Source organism: Rhinoderma darwinii, chromosome 9 (genome assembly GCF_050947455.1).
Source record: "Rhinoderma darwinii isolate aRhiDar2 chromosome 9, aRhiDar2.hap1, whole genome shotgun sequence".
Lineage (NCBI taxonomy): Eukaryota > Metazoa > Chordata > Amphibia > Anura > Rhinodermatidae > Rhinoderma > Rhinoderma darwinii.
Genome location: NC_134695.1, coordinates 13,464,415 through 13,490,594, shown reverse-complemented (window position 1 = coordinate 13,490,594; position 26,180 = coordinate 13,464,415). Strand labels below are relative to the sequence as shown.

Genomic DNA, 26,180 nt, shown 5'->3' with positions numbered 1-26,180 from the left:
AAACTGAATGAGATTTAGCAAGTCTCAGGTACACGCTGCAGAAAATAAAATACAGAAAAGTTGTGCGGAAAATGCTTTGCGGTGCAACTTTCAATTCTGCAGCATGTTATTTTAATGCTTCGGGTTCTGTGTGTTTGGTCTATAGACGTCAATGGGGAGCATAAACTCTGCAACAGGTTTGTTATATTGCGGTCTTAAAAGGAAGGGTGTCGCGAAAAAAATATTTTTTTATATCAATTTGCTTTTAGTGTTTTATTAAAAAATGTTTTATTTATTTGTGTGTTTGTTTTACTTTTTTTTTATTTTTTAAGTTTTTCTTGTCTATGGGGGCTGCCATTTTTTTTTTTCATCTCTGTATGTGTCGGTTAACAACACATACAGCCATGGAATACGGCACATACAACCCCATAGTGAACGCGAACAGGACCCGTTCCATTCACTATGTTGTACGCCGTCTGTGTGGGAAAGGCGCATGCGCTGCTCCCACACAGTCCAAATGGAAGGTCTTCGACCGAGCAAAGTCCGGCGCCATTTTCTTGTGGACCGGAAGCGGCGGCCGGACAGCAAGATTACTACTTCCGGTCGCGGCTTCCGGACAGCAAGATTACTACTTCCGGTCGCGGCTTCCGGACTTGTGTTCTAATGCAAGCACTTGGAGCGGGGGGAGCAGACGGACCGGCGGCGGCAGGAGCAGGTAAATTATTTCTGTGTATGTACGTGTTTTAGTGTGTGATTACTACTGTATGTAAACCTACTACACTGTGTGTTAGCTCAAAAAATGGCGGCACACAGTGTAGGAGGTTTGAACGTTCAATCCCCTCGTTTCTCCCGGCACTAGCCAGGATAAGGGAGGGGGGATTCTGTGAGCTCACTAGAGCGAGTATGTCATCTCAAATTTTGCAGCATAAAGCAATGTGGTTGCTTTACTACATGCCAATGCTGCAATTTTGGGAATTGCTCCATCTAGTGACCAACACTGGGAAATGTTATAAATTATAATCTAATTTATAATATTTCCTGACTCGTGAAAATTTTTTACAAATTAGAACAATGTTTAATCATTTATACACTGTGTAACTAAAAAAAATAAAAATAAATTCTAGCGACACATTCCCTTTAACACCGTTTACTCAGGAGCACATACACTTTGCTACAATCAATATTTATCACTAAGTGCTTGTCCACACATAACGGAATTGCTGCATATTTTCCATCAAAAAATAGTAGCAGCAAAGCGGGTGGGATTTAACAAAGGTCATCCACACGATACGTAAAAATTCCATCCAGACATTCACCTGCAGTGCGTAATTTTATTTCCGCAGCATGTCAATTATTGTGGACTGATTTCCTACGTTTTTTCCAAATAGAATTCAATAGGGAACAGAAATTCTGAAAAAAAATACAATGTGCTGCGTAATTTGCTACGGAAATGTTGCGGAATTTCTTACAGGACGTGGAAATGACATCACAGGAAATATAAATATCACCCCTTGAAATAGCAGCCCTTAAAAAAAAATGCAGCAAAAAATCTGCACTATTCTCTGCAGTAAAAAAAACCTGCATGACATGGTTCGGATTTTCCGGAACAATTCCATTACGTGTGGACAAGCCCTTATTCTGCAGGTAAAATAGGAGGAAAAAACGCAGCATTTCTGCATCAATAAGGCAGCGGAAACACAAGTGGAATTCTGTGACAGATTTATCTGCATTTTTTTTAGATTCCGCTCCAGATTTTCCATTGTGGAAATTCCGCAGCATTTACGCTACGTGGGAACCCAGTCTGAAGGTGTAAAGACGTCATTAAGGTGTGTCTCCCTTTGTTAGCCAGAGTGGAGAGCCCACTTTGGTGACCACGGGCCGGCCGTGTATTCGCCTATTAATTTGAATGGGCTCCCTACATTCCCGATAAAGTTTCAGTAGCTGCACCCACACTTGGCTTGCTTTGTTAGAAATAGCAATCGTCGTCAGGTAACCTCTAGTTGAAAATGTAATGAGAAACTTACAAAATAGACAATATATAAAGAAAATCATACCTTTGGGTTGTTGGGAAGAAGCTTTTGTTAAATAACTGTGGGCAGTTGTATAGTCTTGCAAGTAATAGCTGGAGACACCAGCACGGTATAATGCCTTAACATTATGCGGCTGTATCTTTAGAGTCTGTAGACTGCATTCATAGACACGTTCATATCTTGGAGGTTGATTCTGTAGTAGACATGCTAAATTACAGAAAGACTGATTAAGACTGGGGAATATTGCATTCACAGTTTTCTTCTACATTTGATGTATTACCTGCTAAATTATTATAACAGTCAGCTTGAAGATTTTGGAGTGCCTCCATTTGCTCAGAAGTGAGCTCAGCTGAAGAGGGGCCCAGTCCAGGCAGAGGATTAAGTAAATGAGGGTCTAAGCTACGAAGCTGGAGGAGGGCACGGTGGTAAAGACTCACAGCCTCTCGTATGCGGTGTTCAGAGTAGCACGTGTTGCCTTGAGATTTGAATAAACTCGCCTGTGAGAGACGCTGTTCAACAGTTCCACCCTAAAACACACACACAAAAAAATAGCACATAAAAACGATTCACTTACATAACAATATAGTCGATTGCCAGTAATTGAAAGTGATGACAAACCTGTAATCGAAATAGAAAAAAAATATTAAATATAAATAAATCATAAAAGCTTCTGAAACAGTCCTGGCAAAACAGGTGTCCATCTCTTTCAGCTCCTTCTATTGTCAGCTAGGAGGGTGCAGCTTATCTAATGGGCTTAACTTAGGTTACCTGGAGGACTGCAGAAAAACAAGTGAAGGAAGGTTTCCTATGCAGCAAGTTACTGCTGTTTTCCATAGTTATGGTTTCCAAGCACTAGTGCTGAGCTAAAGTTGGGGAGATAAAATGCACACCTCCTGGAATCCATATAGAGGACTTGTGTATTTTTATTTTCACCCTTTGAAGTTCAATATCTGACCTAACAGGATTAAGGGGGTTTTACACTGGGCAATTATCAGGCAAACGCTCGTTCATAGAACGCTCTTTGACGATAATTGACCTGTGTAAACAGGGCAGCGATGAGCAGATGAACGAGCAAACACATCATCTGCTTATGGTATCGTTTTAAAAAACTAAAATATTATCGTTGTCGGCAGCACATCTCCCTGTGTAAACAGGCTGCGATCGGTCTAACGACCACTCGTCCCCATACATAGCTCCGTGTGACAGGAGCAAGCGAGCACCGATCAACGAGCCGTCTCGTTGATCGGCGCTCACTGCACCGGCCAATGTTGGCAGATGTAATAGGACCTTTAGTACAGGAGACTAGAATACAGATGACCTCTTGGTCTTTTATTCTTAACCCAACCACTTCCTTTCCAGTTTAGTCAAAGTTCAAAAAAATTTCCAAACCCAGGTGCTACGCTTCAATATACGTCAAGAAAGAGAGAAGCAGCCCTCGAAAATAATTGGGCTTAGTCATACAGCATCCACTACAACGTTTCACCTTCTCTATGAAGGCATTTTCAAGCAATGTGTGTTCCAAAATACATGAGTATACATGGGGGCAAAGCCCAGCCAATCAGTGTTAGAAATCAATACAGAATAGTAAAATATCCAGTTATACAAACATCAGATATATATATATTGACCAGTGAATCAAATATCCATGGTGTAAATACCAGTTATAACATGATGCAATAAAAAAAATAATCGATGCCACATGAATAACATATAAAATTCAGTGTTTATTGTTAAATGAACATACATAGTGCAATTTGTTAACAAAACAAAACAGCTGGCACTCACCGATCTACAAAGAAAAAACCTAGTGCTAGGACTCATATGTAACACGTTTCTAGCCATCGGCGTTCTGAACATCGAACAGCGCATGCCCACAGGTAACTCACCGATTGGATCAAAGTAAACATGTGATCAATTGTCACAAGGGCAACATAGAACAACAGAGCTCAAAAATATCTCACGGGAGTCATCTATGTAGCTACCTTCAACCGCGTATGTGTGTCACCCATTCGCGAGCGCACTAACGCCATCTTAGAAGAGGGAATGCCAATATGTTTGTAAGTTAAATGTCAATTTCATCAATCTGTTGGGGAGGATCCTGGTATATAAATACTAAAAGGCTTAGCCTTCGATAATCTGTATATTACCACAAATAAGGGTAAAACCGGTCCGTCTGCCTAGAATAGGCAACGTCACACCATATATTCAGTCAGGGTACAGAGTAATAGGCTTTCGGTTCCTAGGCACGAGTCATATTTCCCATTATCCATAAGAGAATACCTCATGTCAAGCATCCCCTGCATCATCAAGTGGATATATCATCCACAAAAAGACCTTTAGCGAATACTATTCAAGGATTGAAACTAGCCTTAACCCCTTAATGACCGGGCCATTTTGCACGTTAATGACCAAGGATTATTTTTTGTTTTTTCATGGTCGCATTCCAAGAGTCGTAACTTTTTTTTTATTCCGTCGACATAGCCGTATAAGGGCTTGTTTTTTGCGGGACGAGTTGTATTTTGTAATTGTACCATTTTTAGATGCTTACAATATATTGATTAACTTTTATTAACTTTATTTTAGGAGAGAATTGAAAATAAGCCGCTATTCCAGCATTAACTTTCACGTTATAAATTTACGCCGTTTACTATGCAGCGTAAATAACATGTTAACTTTATTCTATTGGTCGGCACGATTACGGGGATACCAAATATGTAAAGGTTTTATATGTTTGTCTATGTTTGCACAATAAAAAGCCTTTTAGAAAAAAATTACTTGTTTTTGCATCGCCGCGTTCCAAGAGCCGTCATTTTTTTATTTTTCCGTCGATGTGTCCGTACGTGGGCTTGATTTTTGCGGGCCAATGTGTCGTTTTCATTAGTACTATTTTGGGGTACATAGGACTTATAGATTAACTTTTATTTTATTTTTTATGGGGGGAATGGGAGAAAAAGAGAGAATTTTGCCGTTGTTTTTTTTGGACGCCGTTCATCCGGCGGTTTAATTAATGTGTTCAATTTATTGGTCAAGTTGTTACGATCGCGGGGATACCATATATGTGTATGTGTTATTTGTTTTTGACTGTAATTATTTTTAATTTTTTTTCAACAAACTTTATTTAACTGACATTTTTTTTTTTTAAGTCCCACCAGGGGACTTCACTATGCGATGTGCCGATCGCATATATAATGCTTTGGTATACTTAGTATACCAAAGCATTATTGCCTGTCAGTGTAAAACTGACAGGCAACCTGTTAGGTCATGCCTCCGACATCGCCTAACAGGCAGTTGCGGAAGACAGACCTGGGGGTCTTTGTTAGACCCCCGGCTGTCATGGAAACCCGACGGCGACCCGCGATTTGTTTGCGGGGGCGCCGATCGTGTGACAGAGGGAGCTCCCTCCCTCTGTCAAACACATTAGATGCCGCGGTCACTATTGACAGCGGCATTTAATGGGTTAAACTGCCGGAATCGGAGCGCGCTTCGATTCCGGCAGTTGCAGCAGGAGCCAGGCTGTGTATAACAGCCGTGCTCCTGCCGCTGATCACGTGGGTACACTGGCAGTACCCGCGCCATCACAGGACGGATATATCCGTTCTCCTGCGTGAACTAGCAGCTGCTGAGGACGGATATATCCGTCCTTCGGCGTTAAGGAGTTAAAAGACCTCAAAGTCATTGGTGTATACATGTATATTATTTTCTTATTTATGTAAAAAGTCCATACCTGGCCTCTAGCTAATGTAGACGTCACCGACCCTAATGTGGATAGATAGAGAGAGATATATATATATATATATATATATATATATATACACACACACACACACACACACACACACACACACACACACGATCAGATATAGTTTAATTGCAAGAAGATCCCCCTCATAGATATAAACAAGTAAATTCATATAGAGGCAACATTAGCATTCATTTGGCATTGTTGTATCATGTGTCGAGGTGTCCATTGAAACATCAAGTATAGTTAGATTATGTTATAATGAGACTCATAGATAATATAAAGAAGCATGTAACAAAACACGTGTGTGTGTGTATACAAACAAAGAAGTCAGCAGTAACATAGGAGTCCAAAGCTTCTTAATTCAGATCGTGAGAATCCAGTCACATTAGCATAATAACCATATAAAAAGAGAAAGAGAGTGTCACCTAGAGGAATAATCAAAGGCCAACACACATAATATTCCAATAACTGATTCTGTACAATATCAACAGGATCCAAAGAGGAGAACCCAGACAAGGTGAATAGATCTAGATATAAAATACTAGGTAAAAAAGCAATAATATAATAGAGGAAATGATAGATTGAGAATTTAATATTTTTAGATCTACCTATAGACATTGCGTGGATAGTCCACATTAAGGACATACGGGTGTAAAGAGTGGAGGTTCGTAATCCATTGTAATACACGCCGTTTCAAAATAAATTCCCTATTGCCTCCCCGTTTCAGTGGGGGAACCCCATCAATGATGGTAAATTTAAGTTGCTGGATCTGATGTCCAGCCTCAACAAAATGTTGTGCTACAGGTAACTCCACTTTCTTAGTCCGTATACTAGACTTGTGATTATTTCATTTTAAAGAGGCTCTGTCACCACATTATAAGTGCCCTATCTTGTACATGCTGTGATCGGCGCTGTAATGTAGATTACAGCAGTATTTTTTTTTATTTAGAAAAACGATCATTTTTGACGGAGTTATGACCTATATTAACTTTATGCTAATGAGTTTCTCAATGGATAACTGGGCGTGTTTTACTTTTTGGCCAAGTGGGCATTGTGGAGAGAAGTGTATGACGCTGACCAATCAGCGTCATACACTTCTCTCCATTCATTTACTCTGCACATAGCGATATAGCTATATCCCTATGTGCAGCCACATACACAAACATTACTGCAGTGTCTTGATAATGAATATACATTACCTCCAGCCAGGACGTGATGTGTATTCAGAATCCTGACCACTTCTCTGTGATTTACAGCACAGCACACCGAGACCTCGCTGTAAATGACAGTTTACAGCGTAATCTCGCGAGACTACGCCTGCTATGCTGTAAATCGCAGAGAAGTGGTCAGGATTCTGAATACACATCACGTCCAGGCTGGAGGTAATGTATATTCATTGTCAGGACATTGCAATAATGTTAGTGTTTGTGGCTGCACACAGCGATATAGCTATATCGCTATGTGCAGTGTAAATTAATGGAGGGAAGTGTATGACACTGATTGGTCACGGATTGGTCAGCGTCATACACTTCTCTCCACAACGCCCACTTGGTCAAAATGTAAAACAAGCCCAGTTGTCCATTGAGAAACTAATTAGCATAAAGCTAATATAGGTCATAACTCCGTCACAAATGATCGTATTCTAAATAAAAAACACTGCTGTAATCTACATTACAGAGCAGATCATATTACGTACAAGATAGGCCACTTATAAAGTGGTGACAGAGCCTCTTTAAGAGACATTCTGTCGTCGTTTTGCCCACATAGATCAAGTTACACGGACACTGCAATATGTATATCACAAAGTCACTCTTGCACGTATAAAAGGAATTGATAGACTTGTGTCTTCGGATGTGTGTAAATATCACCCTTAATCATTAGAGGACAGTTGTAGCAGGAAAGGCAAGGGAAACATCCCTTGCGTGTCCTGCAAGACTGTCGACTATTCACATTAACAACATCTGTTTTTACCAGTTTGTCTCTTAAAGAGGCTCTGTCACCAGATTATAAATGCCCTGTCTCCTACATAATGTGATCGGCGCTGTAATGTAGATAACAGCAGTGGTTTTTATTTTGAAAAACGATCATTTTTGAGCAAGTTATGAGCAATTTTAGATTTTGTTTCTTAATGCCCAACTGGGTGTGCTTTTACTTTTGACCAAGTGGGTGTTGTAAAGAAGTGTATGAGGCTGACCAATCAGTGTCCTGCACTTCTCATTGTTCCAGCCCAGCATGATCCACAGCACAGTGAGATTGTGCAGTGAAAGAAGCTGGGCTGGAACAATGAGAAGTGTATGACGCTGATTGGTCACCCTCATACACTTCTTTACAACACCCACTTGGTCAAAAGTAAAAGCACACCCAGTTGGGCATTAATAAACAAAATCTAAAATTGCTCATAACCTGCTAAAAAATGATCGTTTTTCAAAATAAAAACCACTGCTGTTATCTACATTCCAGCGCCGATCACATTATGTAGGAGATAGGGCACTTATAATCTGGTGACAGAGCCTCTTTAAGTTGCAACATCTCCTATAAGAGAATAGAGGAGAACAAAATTCTGCAATCTTGTCATAATAATTCCCCAAAACATGCCAGTGCTTTTTGATAATTCCTGCAACATTGGAACTTCCTGTGTTAAAAGTGGACACCATCGGGAGTCTTTTATCTTTGGCCACTCTCTCTATTCTGACTCAACTCCTTCTTCTTCAATTGTTGTACTCTATCTAAATGTACTTTAACCCCTTCCCCCTGCTTGCATTCTGGGCCCTAATGTCCAAGCCATTTTTTACATTTTTCCCATTGTCACATTCGAAGAGCTGTAACTTTTTTATTTTTGCGTCGGCATAGCTGTATAAGGTCTTGTTTTTTGCGGGACGACTTGCAGTTTTTATTGGTACCATTTGAGAGTAGATGCGACTTTTTGATCACTTTTTATCACATTTTTTTAAAGTCAGGATTAACAGAAAACAGCAATTTTTCCATTGTTTTTTATTTTATTTTTTACGGCGTTCACAGTGCGGGTTAAATAATGTAACAGCTTTATAGTCGGGGTCGTTACGGACGCGGCGATACCAAATATGTGTAACTTTTTTGCTTTATTGTAGTTTTTTTTAATAGTAAAGCATTTTGTAAGGGGAAAAAGTGGGTTTTTCATTTTTTTTTTTTTCACTTTTTTTTTCAATTAACTTTATTAAACTTTTTTTACTTTTATACTAGTCCCACTAGGGGACTTCACTATCCTCCGATCGCTATTGTAATACACTGCAATACTTTTGTATTGCAGTGTATTACTGCCTGTCCGTTTAAAACGGACAGGCATCTGCTAGGTCATGCCTGCGGCATGATCTAGCAGGCATTCGCTCCAGGCTGACCTGGGGGCCTTTATTAGACCCCCGGCTGCCATAGAAGACACTGACACTCGGCGATTTTATCGCCGGGTGTCGGTGGGAGAGAGAGGGAGCTCCCTCCCTCTCTCCAAAACAACTCAGATGCGGTGCTAGCTATTGTGCACCGCATCTGAAGGTTTAAACGGGTGAGATCGATACTAATATCGATCTCACCTGGCAGAACAGGGACGCCCCCAGCCCTCAGCTGCCTCTGGCAGCTGAGATTTGACAGCTCCCTGCTCGGTTTACTTTATTCTACAGCAGCGCCGTAGAATGGCGGCGCTGTAGAATAAAGCCCATTAATGACCGCCGTGAAAAGGCTTATCGGCGGTCATTAAGGGGTTAATAATCCTTTTTGGGTAACCCCTATTTACATTTTTTTTCTGCTATCTAGATCACTTGGGTCATCCACTATTCTCTTCACCCTAAGGGTATGTTCACACGCACTAATTACGGACGTAATTCGGGCGGTTTTGCCCCGAATTACGTCCGAAAATAGCGCCTCAATAGCGCTGACAAACATCTGCCCATTGAAAGCAATGAGCAGACGTTTGTCTGTTCACACGAGGCGTAATATACGCGCCGCTGTCAAATGACGGCGCGTAAATAGACGCTCGCGCCAAAGAAGTGACCTGTCACTTCTTTGGCCGTAATTGGAGCCGTTATTCATTGACTCCAATGAATAGCAGCGCCAATTACGTCCGTAATTGACGCGGCGTTCAAGCGCCTGCACATGCCATTACGGCTGAAATTACGGGGATGTTTTCAGGCTGAAACATCCCCGTAATTTCAGCCGTAACGGACGCCCTCGTGTGAACATACCCTAAGCCATTAGCTAAAGGGTAGGGATCTAATCATCCCACTTGGGTGATGACTGTCAAAACTAAGCAAGGTGTTGCAGTCAGTTGGTTTTATATGTAAATCAGTCTTAGGCTTTATTCAGACGAACGGGAATTACGTCCGTGCAACGTGCGTGATTTGCACGCGCGTTGCACGGACCTATATTAGTCTATGGGGCCGTGCAGACATATCCGTGATTTCGTCGAAAAAAAGGTCACGACATGTCTGTTCTTTGGGCGTTTTGCGCGAATAACGCACCCATTGAAGTCAATGGGTGCGTGAAAAACCACGCATGTCGCACGGAAGCACTTCCGTGCGAACAGCGTGATTCACGCAACAGCTGTCAAAAGGATGAATGAAAACAGAAAAGCACCACGTGCTTTTCTGTTTTCAAACATCCAAATGGAGTGTCATAATGATGGCGGCTGCGCGAAAAGCACGCAGCCGCGCATCATATGCTGCTGCCCCACGGAGCTGTTAAGTGGCTTTTGCGCACGCAAAACGCCACGTTTTTGCGTGCGCAAAAACGCCACGCTCGTGTGAATGAGGCCTTAAGCCTACCATTCTGTATAAAAACCAGTGTCCAAAAAAGTTAGGTTTGTATCCGAAACCATTTTAGTAAACTTGATATCAGGGTCTATGTTGTTAAGGACTTCAAAAAATTGGTCCAAACCTAATATATCCTCAGTCAAAATAAGGAAGATGTCGTCGATGTATCTCCACCACTTCAGCACATAGACTGACATCTCCTCAAGGTCCGCCATGACTATATTGGCATACGTGGGTGCCACATTCGAGCCCATGACGGTACCCCTTAATTGCAGGAAGAATTAGTCATTGAATAGGAAATAGTTGCATGATAACACAATCTCAAGTAGTCCCATAAGGAAACTTTTACATTCCAATGAAAAATCAGTCAAGTGCCCTGTTCATATCGGTGCCATTATATTTGGCGCCTGATATGTAAATAAGCCCCTGTACTGTCAATGGGGCATTTCTAACTAACTAAAAGGAAAGGGGAGTGATGTCTTTATTCTCAGACTGTCCAATCAGTTGAGGACAGGGTCAGGGCGGCTTGCGCTATGTTCCCTCCTGCAAGAACACACACAGACTTGGTGGTTGTGCTGCAGATAGCGTGTGCTCACGCATGTGCGCACGGCCGTTCGCTCGCACATCGACGTCACCACTCCCGCCACCACGCAACGAGAAGAGGAGATATACTTACATCCGTCGATGTGCGTGCGTGCGAACGGCCATGCGCGCCCACGCTATCTGCAGCACAACCACCAAGTCTGTGTGTGTTCTCGCTGGGAGAGAACACAGCACAAGCCGCCCTGACACTGTCCGCAGCTGATTGGACAGTGTCAGAGCAAAGACATCACAACCCCTTTTACTTTTAGTTAGTTAGAAACGCCCCACTTTCAGTTCAGGCGCTTATTTACATATTGGCCGACAAATATAACGGCACCGATATGTAAATAACGGAGGAAGTTAGAATTTTTTTTTTACGTGGACAGGGTTTGTGAAGCATTTCCTATAACAATCTGCACATGTTTGAGGAGGTGAAAGGTTCTCTTTAAAGAGGCTCTGTCACCACATAAGTGGCCTATATTGTACATGATGTGATCGGAGCTGTAATGTAGATTACAGCAGTGGTTTTCATTTAGACTGAGTTATGATCTAATTTAGCTTTATGCTAATGAGTTTCTTAATGCCCAACTGGGCGTGTTTTACTTTTTGACGAAGTTGGTGCTGTGGAGAGAAGTGTATGACGCTGACCAATCAGCGTCATACACTTCTCTCCATTAAATTACACAGCACATAGTGTTCTTACTAGATCACTATGTGCAGCCACATACACACACATTAACGTTACTCAAGTGTCCTGAGAGTTAATAGACGTCACTACAAGCCAGGACGTGATGTCTATTCTGAATGTCTATTCTTGGTATGCTGAAGCATTAAGATTTCCCTTTACTGGAACTTAGGGGCCTAGGTCAACCCATAGCATTATCCCTCCTCCACCAAACTTTACAGCCGACACAATGCACTCAGACAGGTAACGTTCTCCTGGCATTCTCCTAACCCAGATTCGTCCATCAGACTGCCAGATAGAGAAGCATGATTCATCACTTCACAGAACACGCTATCACTGCTCCAGAGTCCAGTGGTGGTGTGATTTACACCACTTGCACGCAGCTGCTCGGCCATGGAACCCCATGCCATGAATCTCCCTGCACAGTTTTTGTGCTGATGTTATTGCCAGAGGAGGTTTGGAACTCTGCAGTTATTAAGTCAGCAGCACATTGGCGATTTAGATGCACTATGCACCTTAGCACTCGGCAACCCCGCTCTGTAACTTGGCGCTCGGGCTGGAGACAGTGACGTCAGGCGATTCCCCTAGGACCGGAATTCCTGAGCTTGACCTTGGGAAAGCTCCCGGAGGTATATGTCTGACGTATATCTCTGATGGATGCCATATAGTGACATCTGTCACACATAAGCTTCCATGTTTCAAATCCGTATACCATACGTTATTTTTGCGGCATCCCGCAGGATGGAATAGTGTAGTCTGCTATACTAATCCATCCTCCAAAAAGGTTTACCGACGTATACCAGCTCGACCGAGGCCAAAAGGACACTCTTGGTGTGTATGTAGGGAGCTTTCCCTATGTACGTGCTGAACCTAGGGAAAAAACGAGATGTGAACAGAGCCTAAGCGTATGTTCACACGACAACGCAACGTTTTTAGACGAAAACAGCTCCTGCATTTCAGACGTTTTTGCATGTACTCGTGTTTATCGCTGTCTTTTACGGACTTAATTGGAGCTGTTTTTCATTGGAGTCAATGAAAAACGGCTCCAAAAACATCCCAAGAAGTGTCCTGCACTTCGGTGACGCGGGCGGAAATTTATGCGCCGTCTTTTGACAGCGACGCGTAACATTACACCTCGTCTGCACAGAACATCGTAAGACCCATTGCAAGCAATGGCCAGATGTTTGCCGACGTATTGGAGCCGTCTTTTCAGGCGTAAATCGCCTCCATTACATCTGAAAATAGGTCGTGTGCACATACCCTTAGGCTTACGATGTACTGTGCCGACGACCTGTCATTTTACGCGTCGCTGTCAAAAGACGGCTCGTAAAATAACAGCCTCGTCAAAGAAGTGCAGGACACTTCTTGGAACGTTTTTGGAGCCGTTTTCTCATAGACTCCAATGAAAACAACTCCAAAAACGGCTGTAAAAAACGCTGCGAAAAACGCGAGTTGCTCAAAAAGAACGGCTGAAAATCAGGGGCTGTTTTCACTTGAAAACAGCTCCGTATTTTGAGACGTTTTTCACTCTACGTGTGAACATACCCTTAGAATGACTCATTCTTTCACAAATGTTTATAAAGGCAGACTGCATGGCTAGGTACTTGATTTTATACACCTGTTACAATGGGACTGAATAAAACGCCTGAATTCAATGATAAAGGCCTCATGCACATGGCCGTGCCCGTAATCACTGTCTGCGACTACAGGCACGCCTGCCGCAGACAGCCACCTGCATTTTTGGCCTGTGCCCCCATACAAGGTATGGGAGAATGGACCGTAAAAAGCAAAAGCTAGGACATGTCCTATCTTTTGCAGAGGCTTACTACGGCCCGGACACCTTCCAGCAAATATATACGGGAAGGTGTCCGTGGTCAATAGAAGTGAATGGGTCCGTAATTACGGACGAATTCTGCGGTGTGTCCATATAGTGTACATGGGGCCCTACTATACATGCATTGCTTTTATTGGAAAAAAAGCTTTGTAATGCAGTGCCGTAGGGAGGAACCATGGGGCAGCATGCTGTTTCAATGGCTCCCTTGTATAAAGCAACAGGGACTGCATGTGCCACCATACAGGCTCCTTAGTCTACCAAAAGGGTTGGTTTTTCCCAACTTAAACATTAATGGCGTATACACAGGATGTCATAAACGTCTGATATATGCACGTGCCAACACTGTGACCGTACGTAACTTCAAAGCGATGGTCATCTGACTGCAGTCCCGCCTGACCCCGGATCCAGGTGGAGAATGACTGGAAAGGTGGCCGCAATTCACTTCATTCATATATTTTTTTTGCACATATTATGTGAACTCCCAATTAGTATTCTAGCAGTGTCATTTGTTTCCATGCATTTTGAACCCTTTCATTATGGGCAGATGTGTCATGTGATCTCAGTTTGACCACCAGAATAGATCATGCTCTCATGTGTAGACAGGAAGTCAGTTTCTCCTGTGTGGTGGACTTCCTGTGAACTACAGGATTACATTATCACCTATCAGATCCCAGCATGATGGCCTATGATGCACTATATAGGCAAAAAAAAAAAGACGACTCCTTTCACAATAGCGTTAAGCTCCGTGTAGCTCTCTTCCGTCAGAGGAAGATATGAACGAGAGTCCAAACGGAAAGCATTGTTTCCGTAATGGTATGTTCACACGCAGTGTTTTCAGACGCAATTGGGGTGTCTTACGCCTGAAAAAACGCCCCCAATACGCCTGCAAACATCTGCCCATTGCTTCCAATGGGAATTACAATGTTCTGTTCCCACGAGCCTTTATTTTACGCGTCGCTGTCAAAATACGGCACGTAAAATGACGGCTCGTCAGAAGAAGTGCAGGTCACTTCTTGGGACGTTTTTGGAGGCGTTTTTCATTGACTTCATTGAAAAACAGCTCCAAAAACGGCAGTAAAAAATGCCGCAAAAAACGTCTGAAAATCTGGAGCTGTTTTCGCCTGAAACCAGCTCAATATTTTCAGACGTTTTTGGTCACTGCGTGTGAACATACCCTAAGAATTACCATTGATTTCAATGGTAATTATTTTGTTTCAAATGCATTCCATTTGCCTCCAGTCGCTAGGTTTCCGGTTTTTTTCACAGAAGCAAAAAGTGCTGCAGACAGTACTTTTGCTTGTTAAAAAACAGAAACCTAGCGAACGTAGGCAAATGGTGAGATTTGACCCCTGAGCATCAATATCAAGAGCTGTATACTGACAATGTTCGTTTATGCATAAGGGCCTGTTCACATCACCATTGGAATTCCGTTCCGGGGTTCCGTCGGAGGTTTCCGTCGGGTGAACTCTGCAACAGAAAGTCAAGCTGAAACCACAGCTTCCGTTTCCGTCACTATTGGTATCAATGCTGACTGAAACATTGCTAATGTTTTCCGTTCGTCACCATTCCGGAAGATTTCCGTTCGTCACCATTCTGGCAGGTTTGCGTTTTTCCGACAGAATCAATAGCACAGTCGACTGCGCTATTGAGTCCGTCGTTAAACCGGAAGCCTGCCGGAATGGTGACGAACGGAAATCATTAGCAATGTTTCCGTCACTATTGTTATCAATGGTGACGGAAACGGAAGCTGTGGTTTCAGCTTGACTTTCCGTTGCGGGGTTTACCCGACGGAAACCCGGAGTGGAAAGCCAACGCTGATGTGAACAGGCCCTTACTGGAGAATTTCTTTCAATTCAAGTAAATATAAAAGAATCATACAGCAGTAATGGAAAGCCAGATGGGAGTAGTAGAACTTTCTTTTTGAACTACAGCTTGGGTCCGCATTGAATAACAATGAAGGAGGAGAGTTAAATAAAGAAAAAAAAAGTGACAACCACAAGTGTTCAGAGAGTGGTTGTCACCTGCCTTCCCATAGGAGAAAGAAAAACATGAAATAACGCAGCTGAGCGCTGTCCGGGGTCGGTGAATCCACAGCCCATAACCACACACTAATGTTGGGGACAGGTATGACGCCGCCAAACTCTACCTGCTCAGCCATAGTTTTCTCCCAGTGACATGCTGCTCCGACACCACTCTGCGCACAGCCGGTAGCTAATCACATGACACCGAATTCAAACAACTTTATTCATATCTCACAGAGGCTGTTTAACGCTCACCGTGCATCAGACTGAGGGAGGGGGCTGACTCGGTTCTATGGGGTATGCATAACATGCTCTACACTTGATAAAGCATTATATATATATATATATATATATATATATATATATATATATATATATATAATTATTTACAATAGAGTATTTATTATACGTTTATCACCCTATAATAATATGCTATTCCACAGTAATAAAAATTAACCGAGTGTATCAAACTGCTACAATTATAAGAAACCAATCACACACTGCAACGTCACTATACACTTGCTGTCAATCAAAGAAACACAAAGGGCGGGAACACGGGAATAGGTCATCTGACACAAAGAGCCAATGAAAATAATGTACTCCAAGGGACGGGGCACCTAATCAGGTTGACTAATCACAGAACGAAACGTTCAGCAGATTAGCATAAACCGCTTAGTTTAACCAATCAGTGTAGCGAACGTTAAGGGAAACGTCCCCCAGAACAAATATCTATTAATTGTCAATTATTGTCGACAGAGATCGCTACCGACGTTCTAATAAATCTTTCACCGTTAACGGATACCATGGATATGTGTACTGGAACTATATGCTCCGTGTGTAGGAAAGACAAGGCCCACTTCCGCTAGCTTACCGCCCACTTCCCACCATTTCCGGGGTGTGACCACTGGACCCTAGTCCACTTCCTGTGTGTTTAGAGCACATCCGCCCTGTGTCTTTATCTGTGATCAGCGGCATCATGAGCGGCCTGGACCCGCGCAGGATGAAAGTGACGGAGCTGCGAGCTGAGCTGCAGCGTAGGGGGCTGGATATCCGGGGACTGAAGGCAGAGTTGAGCGATCGGTTGCAGGAAGCACTAGACTCTGAGATGTTGGGAGGAGAGGAGGAGAGAGCGCTGGGCAGCATGGAGGAGGAGACGGAGGAAGAGCGGGCCCTTGATCTCGGGGAGGGGGAAGACGACGACGAAGCTGCAACCGCGCCTGAAGAGGATGAGGACGACGAGACCGGGCACAATGAGCAGGAGTCCGGCTCTAAAGCGGAAGGTGTGCCTGCTGCTGAAGAGTGTGCCGCTCAGCCGGCGGAGGAGATGGTGGTGGCTCCACCTGCTGGAGATAGTGCGGGCAACCTGAATGGAGCAGCGCAGAAAGAGGAGGCCGGGGACTCCGAGGGGAAGGATAATCCAGAAAAGGCGGGAGGTTAGTACTCCCCGTATTATCCGTACAGTCTGCTCACTAGTTGCCTTGACTGCAATATTGCATTATAGTGGATTAGGAAAGAGATCGCTTTCTAGCTGTTGTGGAACCAGAACTCCAGTCACGCATGTGTTGGAGCGTTATGAACGTACCATCAGCAGTTGTAATTGATCACAGAAGAGACACAATTCTAATAACCACTAGGTGGCAGGAGCAGCGCTGGGTTCCTGTGCCTGGCGTGACCTGAGCACAATATGAGAGCACCTGTTACAGCGCTCCCTGCAGCACAGACTGGTTATGTGCAAGGCGTCATTTGATTTTGTATACTCTTCTGTATAAACGAAGGTTTTTCAGATTCTTTCAAAAATATGGGTTCATAGTTTGACATTCTGCCCTCTGAGATCTATTGTACTTCAGGCTGGTGCTCTATGTATATGGACACATCCATGTGGTAGTAGCTGTGTACGCATCGGTGTAAATCCAAATGTTACAGGGTGAGGGCACTTTGTGGGGAGTAACCAGTCCAATAGCTTATTTTGCACTTGGGTAACAATGCATTTTCTGCCGTTTGCACATTATTTGCTTAACTTGTTTTTACGATCATCATTAGATGGACGGATGGACAAAAAGGATAAACCGCCTCAGTCCAAGAACTCCGGAGCAGGACGCCAGGGAGTGAAGCGGGTGCGAGAAGAAGAGCAGCGAGGCCGCACGTATCATGAATATAAAGAAGAAGGCTATTATAGTCGGTAAGATGAATACCGCCTTATTGTAGCTCTACATCTGTATCCCTCGTGTCCAGGTGGAATTGCAGTCCGGGAAATCTTTCTGTGGGAATTAATATTGGAGCCATATTAGTCACTATGAAAGCCTTCAAATGTTCTAAAATAAAAAATAATCAGTACTCTTTCCCCCAGTGCTGACACACCGGCGGTACTCCTGTTCTTTGTTTATAAGCAGCCAATCAGAGGCCTTGGTGGTCACGTGCTGTGTTCCTGCCTTTTTGGCTCCCATCACTGAGCGGTGATGCCAGGAGTATGGCACGTGGACGCTGAGACAACTGATTGGCTGTGGCAGTCATGTGCTGGCCACTTGTAAACAAAACTTGGGAGTACTGCCGGAGCACGCCTCTGAATCGCCTAGGAAAAGGTAAGTGCTGATTCTTTTTTGGGTTTTATAACATTTGGAGCTACTATGAATAGTGACCAGTGGGAAACTACTTTAAACATGTACGCAATAAAATGTCATTTGTATCACTATTCATTTTCCTCCCACTCCACACACATGTAAGTGTTTGGTGGTATAATGTGGCATATTGGGATCCTCACTACATTGGCATTTATTAAAGCTAAAATTGTAAATCTGTTCTTGTCTAAGGTCCAAATCGCCTGTGCCTACTGAGGAGGCTGCTGATGAAGTGGAAGAGAGTGTACTTTGTCTTGATAAATGTAGGTACTACTTCCTAGATATGTTAAAGGAGTATTCCAGTTCCTAGAAGTTATCACCTATTCATTGGACATGTGATAACTAATCGGTGGGGGTGCTACCACTGGGACCCGTACCCATCGCCAGAACGGTTGTTCTGTGTCCCCTTTTCCCCTCCAGCTGCAAGCCTGCTGCCTGAAAGATTTGAATGAAGCGGGGGTTGAGCATGCGCCCTACCACTCCATTCAAATTCAATAGCACTGATGGAAACTACCAAAAGTTTCTCTGCCCTACTCCATTAACTTTTCATAACCTAAACTGACATCAAGCTAAACCCCCCCCCCCCCCCGCCGCCCGCCACTTGTGGTGGTCCATTTTAACGGCTTGTGAGTTTGGTTGAGACAAGGGCATTTTTTTTTATATATTTTTTTCCTATGTAGCGATGGTGATGGTGCGTTTGCTGCAATGTATATTAGCCTTGCCTATGTGAAGTCATTGTTTGCCATCTCTGGTTGTAGCTACCTGTGATCTGCAGTTTAAAATGGATAAGGATCGCTTTGGTGGTAGACCTCTGTTTTCAGAGAAATTCCCCACTCTGTGGTCAGGATCCCGAGCTACCCATGGAGTGACCAAGGGGAAGGCCTATTTTGAAGTCAAGGTGAGCTTTTTGTTAAACAATCACTTTCCTAACCTGAAGTGGAGCTTAGTTTTTACTATAGCATACATGGTCCTACATTGAGTCTCTAGTCGGCAGATCCTCCCTTGTGTCTATTTAGTACATGATCTCTTTGGTTGACATGTTAGGTCTTCATGTGTTAATCCCATTATTTGCATGTGCATATTATGAGCACTAGGTTTTCATGTCTTAATTAACTAAAACTTATTCGGTATTCAAATAAACCGAAGTAGGGTACAAAAAAAGCTTTGAAATCTATATATTCTAAAAGAGCATCTTGAGGTGTATTGGAGATCCGTACTCCACTGACTATGTAATGGATGTCAAAGATTTAGTCCTAAAATGGTTTTCCATTTGGGACAACTGAACCAGATCCGAAGAATAGTACCGACCTCACCACGTTCCTTCCAACATTGAGTGGAGCTGCACTTTATACTATTTACGTCACTTTTAAACAGGGTTGTCTGGTTTGAAAACCCATTTTATATGCCCTATATTGGGAATTCTGAGTTCCTGCAGAGGGGTCTCCTATTGGCAGATAGCCAGAGTGGTTTCAGAGATCATTTCTCCCTCTAATATTGAATTCAGTGGGAACGGTGTATAATGCTCCATGTCCCCTGTGAGAGCTCTGACCAGCTTTCCCCACAGGTGCTGTCTGTATACCCATCTTGATTTATTTTCTGGTTTTGTTTCTGTAGGTGACTGAGAATCTGCCTGTGAAGGAAGGATGTACTGAATCTCCTTTACTCCGCGTGGGCTGGTCTGTGAGCCGCTCTGCTCCTCAGCTGGGTAATCAGATACTTTCTTCCCCTCTGTCCTATCAATACATTTTTATAGTAAAACTGAGCACCCCATGTTACTACCTCCTCCTAAACATCATGCTGCTGCTTATTCTTCACCTACTTGTCATGTCTTACAGGTGAAGATGACTTGTCCTTTGCTTATGACAGCCGTGGGCTCAAGGTCACCAGTACACATTTTGAATCCTATGGGGAATCGGTTGAAGTAAATGATGTGATTGGCTGTCTGGCTGTAAGTTTCTGTTTTTACCTTTAGCGCTCTTGTTTTCTTAGTGAATTGTAGTAATCACGTTGTGTTCGTGATACTCCAGACAAAAGCTGGCTTGGACGTTTTTATTAAAGTCGCCCCCCCTCCTCCCCTCGACAGTGGGTGAAAGAGGCATAACAAAAAATGTGGGAAAAAAACCTTGCTGTAGCCAAATTAAAACAAAATGATTCTGCATGAAATAGTCTAATTATCAAAGGTGTTTATTCTCTTTTAACCTTTTAAAAGTGAATAAACACTTGGGCAATGCATGTCAGGTTACATTGTAAATACTGCATATTTCCTGTACCCTTTCAACTGTTTAAACTTTTGCTTAGTATTTTTTGTTTTCTGCCAATAGTTTTTTAATACGTGTGCCTTGGAATCAAGGTTGCGTTAGAAGTCTCAGTACTCCAGTGTTTGACACGTACCCCTGCGTAGAGCTGGCCATACACATCGGATGGCTATTAACCACCGCTATTTCTCAAGACACTTGGCACCTGAAATCCCACTTGCCTGATCTTTTTATCCCAGCACCTGCGGTCGGTGGAGAGTCTGGGGGCCCCCATACACTATTTTTTTTATTTAACCCTCTATTGGTGGGGTCAGCTTGTTTTATCTCACAGTAAAGTCCCTGTATCACCTAGGCTTAAAGGGGTTTTCCAGGTTAAAATAACATTTCAGTGCTTAATTGACAAGTGATAACTACTTATAGATGGGCGCTGTTGGTCAGAAGTGCTTTACCAGCAGTTTTAGTGGCAGTCAGTGGTTACAACCACCCGTCCCGTAGGGCTAAACACACCCCCCTGGTCGGTGTGTCACATTATCGTGTGACCTAAATACATCACACTCCTTGTGTGTATTCCTCCTTGTGGTCTCCCCGCATGTGCAGTTTAGTCACGCAGCTGTAACCCCCCTCCTCCATGCACCCCGAACCTCTCCCCCCTGCTGCTTCTTGGCATAGCTTGATATAGTTGTGCTGGGACTGCATAGACAGACACATCAGACACTTTTTTTTTCTGCAGGGTGACTGTACGTTGGCACATTTTAGCAGATGCAGTGATATCACTTCTGTAATGTAAGTGAGAACACGGTCTGTTAATATTTGGTTACAGTCACACCACAGTAAAAAAAAGGGCTGACTTGTATGAACATTGCAGTGCAGTTCCAACACCTCTAAATAAAGCAGCGCCAGGAAGAAGCACGTGGAGAGGTTTGGGGTGCATGGATAGAGTAGGAGGGGTTCAGGCTGTGTGAATGTATAGGGGAGGTTAAGGAAGGGAAAAAAAAAACTCCCAGTAACCCGCCCACTTCATTTGGCTGAAACTGCGGACCAGAATTCTGTTTTTACCTGAAAGACCCCTTTAATAACCTATAATTGTATCTTTGTTTTGACTGATCCTTTTTTTTTTTTTTTTTTAAATCTTTTTACAAGCATCATAAAATTTGATGTAATGACATTTATTAGTGGGTAAAGTGAACAAAATAAACTAGAAGATGACGGGAGGTATATAATTGTTTGTTCTGCTCTTAAAATATATATATATTATAATCTAAAAATTTTTTTTTTTGTTTCTGTACAGAACCTTGAAGCTGACCCGGTGGAGATATCATTCTCTAAAAATGGTATAGACTTGGGTCAGGCGTTTGTTGTGGATAAAAGTGCTTTGGGGGAGCAAGCTCTATTACCCCATATCTTGTGCAAAGGCTGCACTTTCCAGGTTAACTTTGGACAAAAGGAAGAAGCCTGGCATCTACCCCCAGATTGTTTCTCATTTGTCAAAGAATTCCAGTCTGAGGACCTGAGAAGGACACCACTTCCACCTAAAACTACAGAAGAGTGTGAGGTATGGAGCATAACTGAGTGCTGCTAAGGCCAGGTTCACACAGTTTTTTGAGTGCCAATTCTTCCGCTTTTCTAGCATCGGTGTCTGTATGGGAAACTCCTCTTGGCACCTATTGGTTTCAAGCTCAAACCGTGCTGACTTCTCAGGTTACTGAAACGAAATCAGCGGCACTGAGGAAAAAAAGCCTGCCGACTTGTCTTGGTCCTGAATCTGCACCACAAATATTAATTTGAGACAATGGGAAGGCACAGAAAAGCACCAAAAACGGCACCCTAAACCGTTTTTTTTTTTTTGTTGTGTTTTTTTTTTTGTTTTTTTTAAATCTGCATCCAAAATCGGCCATGAAGACAGGCAGATTCAGTAACTGTTTTTTTTTCTTTTCATCTTCGCTTAAATACTGTGTGCATATACCTTAAAGGCTGCAGGAGGTCGGATGCTTAAAGGGGTATTTCCATCATAAACATTTGTCAGGTCCTGTGAATATGCCATAAATGCTTGATAGATGTGAGTCTCACCAAGTGTGTTTCTCATGGTCTCCAACCTTTTAGTTATGATTCTAGCCATCTCCAAAAGTAATCCGTATTGTGTGTGTACCTAGTTATCACAGAAATCTGCTGGGCAGTCTTTAGCAGACTCTGCTTGTTCACGATACAAAATGTCACTTAAAGATTTATCAGCTCATGTTTCTTATTTTCCAGGTTATACTGATGATTGGTCTCCCAGGCACTGGCAAAACCACTTGGGCCCAAAAACATATTGAAGACAACCCAGAAAAGCAATTCCTGCACCTTTCTACAGAAGCATTAATCACACAGTTAAAGGTATGTGTAGAAATGAAGTGAACTAGTTTATTATACGGCTTCCAAATCTTCTTTCATGCCGTGTGTATTTTTGCTTTCTATTTAAAGGCCTTAGTCATCCCTGAAATTTGTCTCTTCTAGCAGTGCACTAGAGCTGCTGTTCTGAGTGGTACCCCTACTGTTAACCAAAATATTGTATGAAAACATTACAGGAGAATATCTTTTTCGTAATCAGCCAGTCTGGCTTCTTTCTTTACAGACAGCTGGTCTGGATACCCCGGAGCTGGACCAAAAAGCTAAAGATAATCTTGTGCAGTTGGCAACACAATGTCTTATCAGGCTGATACCGGTGGCTGCCCGCAGAAGGGGGAATTACATTATTGATCAGGTGAGAATTGTACTGCATTATTTTAGATATATAGGCCGCGTGCCTTGTGGCTTCTATTCTACTTATCCATATTTTATCTTCCAGTGCACAGTCTATAGCTCAGCTCAGCGCAGGAAGATGCACTGTTTTAAGGGTTTTCAGCGCAAAGCCGTTGTAATAGTCCTTAAAGATGAGGAATGGAAGAAACGGTTGGAATCTCGCAAGGAGAAAGATGGGGAAATTGTTCCTGATTATGTTCTTCTGGAAATGAAAGGTATGTGGTAACTACAATAGTGACTTCAATGGCAGATTTAGAAATTGCATAAATTCTTACATCTTTATGTATATATATATATTTATCTCTTCAGCTAATTTTGTGACGCCCACAAAGAGTGACTTCCTAGAAGATGTTGTCTATGCAGAGCTTGGCCAGGAAGAAGCTGATTCTCTGGTATCTGAGGCTAAAAAGGAAGCGCGCCAAAAGCTACCTACCAATGATAAGCGGGGAAGTCGCATGCAAAAACGGGCACGCACAGATCGAGTGCGCGGTGGCGGTAAGTCTTCAGTCACTAAATGAGGTAATTACATTACATAATAACATTAGCTTATAGTTCACTTTCTTTCCTTCCCAGGAAACTACCAGCAACAAAGGAACTTCAACAATCGTATGTACATGCACCACTCCAGGCCGCAACCCTATCATCAGCAGCCACCACGGCAATACTGGGGAGCCCAGAGAGGGGTAAGTTGTTAGTACATGAGGTATATGACTGTCTGCTTGGACTGTGCATTCAATATATTCATGTTTGTTCATAAACCGCTGTCAAGCTGATCACCGTATAGAATGTTTTTTTTTGTCTAAACACGTGATTCTACTCTTCTTACTATCCAAAAGTAGAAGTGTATCTGCAGACTGGTGTGCTCTGCCTTCAGACAAACAATATATAGACCTCATGGGAAGTGCTGTTAGAGGTGGGCAGTAAAGGGCAGACATAAAGCTTACGTATGTATTGGTTATATTTAGTTTTTTTTGTAAAATAATTTTCTCCGTGCACTTTCAGAGTTACCAGAATTTCTATGATCGTTATTCTGACCAGCAAACTAGATACTACGGACAACAGAGCTACAGGCCACAGAACAGGGGGGTAAGTTTGTTAAACAAATAAAATCCAGCCAGAACGGAAGATAATGCTAGTGTTTTTTTTATGTAGCCACTAGCATTTCCTTATAAATCCCTTTTACACTGGCCAATCATTTAGTAAACGAGCGTTCACAGAACGCTCATTCCTGATAATTGCCCTGTATAAACAGGGCAACTATCACCAGATGAAGGAGCAAATGCTCGTTCATCGGCTGATTGTATCATTTTAAATTGAGAATATTGTCAGCAGCGCATCTCCCTGTGTGAACAGGGGCATGTCCTGCTGACCAGATACAAATGTATGGGGATGAGCGAGCAGAGTAATGAGCGCTTGTCCTCATACTAGCTCCTTGTGAGAAGCAAACAAACACTGATCAACGAGCTGTCTCATTGATCTGCACTCGTTTACACAGCCCATTACACGGTAGATGCTTTCCTTATGTTTACTTGATAAGCAAGTGTCTTGCCTGATTTTATATCATGGAAACTTGAAGGGGTTATCCAAGCCTCATTAAAAAATAAATAAATTAATTACAGCTTTACCTGTAAAGAGACCAAAAAATGAATACTGACCACCTAACGTCCGCTACCGGTCTCCGCTTTCATTGGATAGAGCTGCGATGCCTGTAGTGGCAGTCATGTTTTATCCTCACGGAGATCACCGTTGCAGTCAGTGATTGGCAGGAGCGGTCATCCGTATGGAATAATGCAGCTCCATGTAAATGTTTTGGTAGGGGAACTCTAAAATAACGCCTTGAAACCTAGGGGAAATTGTTGACAATACAGTTACAGCAGGTAAACCATCTATTGAGTAATCGGTTTCCTCAAAAATCCTCCTCCAGCTGCTGGACCCCTACCATATCTGTTTTTTTTTTTTTTTTTTTTTTTAATAACCTGTCTGATGTGTTAGTTGTGGGGAATACCTATTCTGCTCTGCCAAGACAAGTTGGGTGAGTATAAAGTAAAATCCGTATGCAGAGCAAGGCCCAAATCAGATGGCTGCAATATGGCACCAATTTAGGGGTCAGTATTACAGATGCAACTCTCAGACCCTGCGTGATTCTATTGAACCTAGATTACTGTAGAACCATATGGTGATCCAAGCTTGGTTCAGCACAAACATATTAAACTTTCTAGATACAATTGCAGTAGTATAGGGTGTGCCGAATATACCTCTGCATTACGTCAATATATCTTACATTTCTCTTTCAGCAATGGCAGAACTATAATGACCGAGCACAATATTGGGATTACTATGGCTATCGTGGATATCGGTGAAAAGTCATAAAGCAGGGAAAGGCAGCACGGGGGGATTGGATTGTAAATTTATTTTTTTTTCTCCTTTTTTCTACATTAAAACAAACAGCAAAAAATCCTTTTGTGAAGAAAGTGCAGCGCATGTAAAGGGTCATGGACTTGATCTTCTTTCAACGTGTGTGTTTTTGTCAAGCTTAGAAAATCTTGTGAGGTGTATTGCTGAAATGTTCCCCCCAGGACATGGCAGACACCTGTGTGAATGTCCAAACAGAGGGCTCCGTCCTGCCCTGCATCCTCCTGCTTAGCTGGGAGTAATATGCAGTAATTTTTACTTCCGTCACATTATAACCCTGTAACCTTTTTAATTTTTATGCCAAGAAACATTTTTAAGAAATAAAATTTGTGTGGTGTCATTTCTGCTCAGTTTTGTTGAGGGGGAATACCTACATCTGTATGCTGCCCACCACCTGCTTTTCATTGTTCTGGCTTGGATGTTATTAATGTGGAGTAACTAGAAAATAAACCCACCATAGTTTGTTAAA

General features: G+C 42.7%; 2 protein-coding genes across 3 annotated transcripts in view; one reads left to right on the top strand and one right to left on the bottom strand.

The window, feature by feature from the left end:
• Positions 1-16,535, bottom strand: part of TTC9C (tetratricopeptide repeat domain 9C) — a 20,096-nt gene extending 3,561 nt beyond the window's left edge. The window contains exons 1-3 of one of the 2 annotated variants that reach the window (XM_075837284.1): positions 16,454-16,535; positions 2,290-2,536; positions 2,034-2,216 (exon numbers count right to left, since the gene is read on the bottom strand). In XM_075837284.1, coding sequence (XP_075693399.1) covers positions 2,034-2,216; positions 2,290-2,536; positions 16,454-16,456 — 433 coding nt within the window. In that variant the 5' untranslated portion in view covers positions 16,457-16,535. Of the gene's footprint in view, positions 1-2,033; positions 2,217-2,289; positions 2,537-15,776; positions 15,873-16,453 lie in introns of those variants that run through there. The other variant, XM_075837283.1, reaches the window with a different exon arrangement.
• Positions 16,354-26,180, top strand: HNRNPUL2 (heterogeneous nuclear ribonucleoprotein U like 2). The gene is made up of 14 exons (XM_075837281.1): positions 16,354-17,084; positions 17,692-17,830; positions 18,459-18,529; positions 19,025-19,164; positions 19,881-19,971; positions 20,102-20,214; positions 21,810-22,073; positions 22,772-22,894; positions 23,133-23,261; positions 23,346-23,514; positions 23,609-23,794; positions 23,873-23,982; positions 24,302-24,385; positions 25,594-26,180. The coding sequence occupies exons 1-14, from the start codon at positions 16,628-16,630 to the stop codon at positions 25,657-25,659; spliced, it is 2,142 nt and encodes a 713-aa protein (XP_075693396.1). The 5' UTR covers positions 16,354-16,627; the 3' UTR covers positions 25,660-26,180.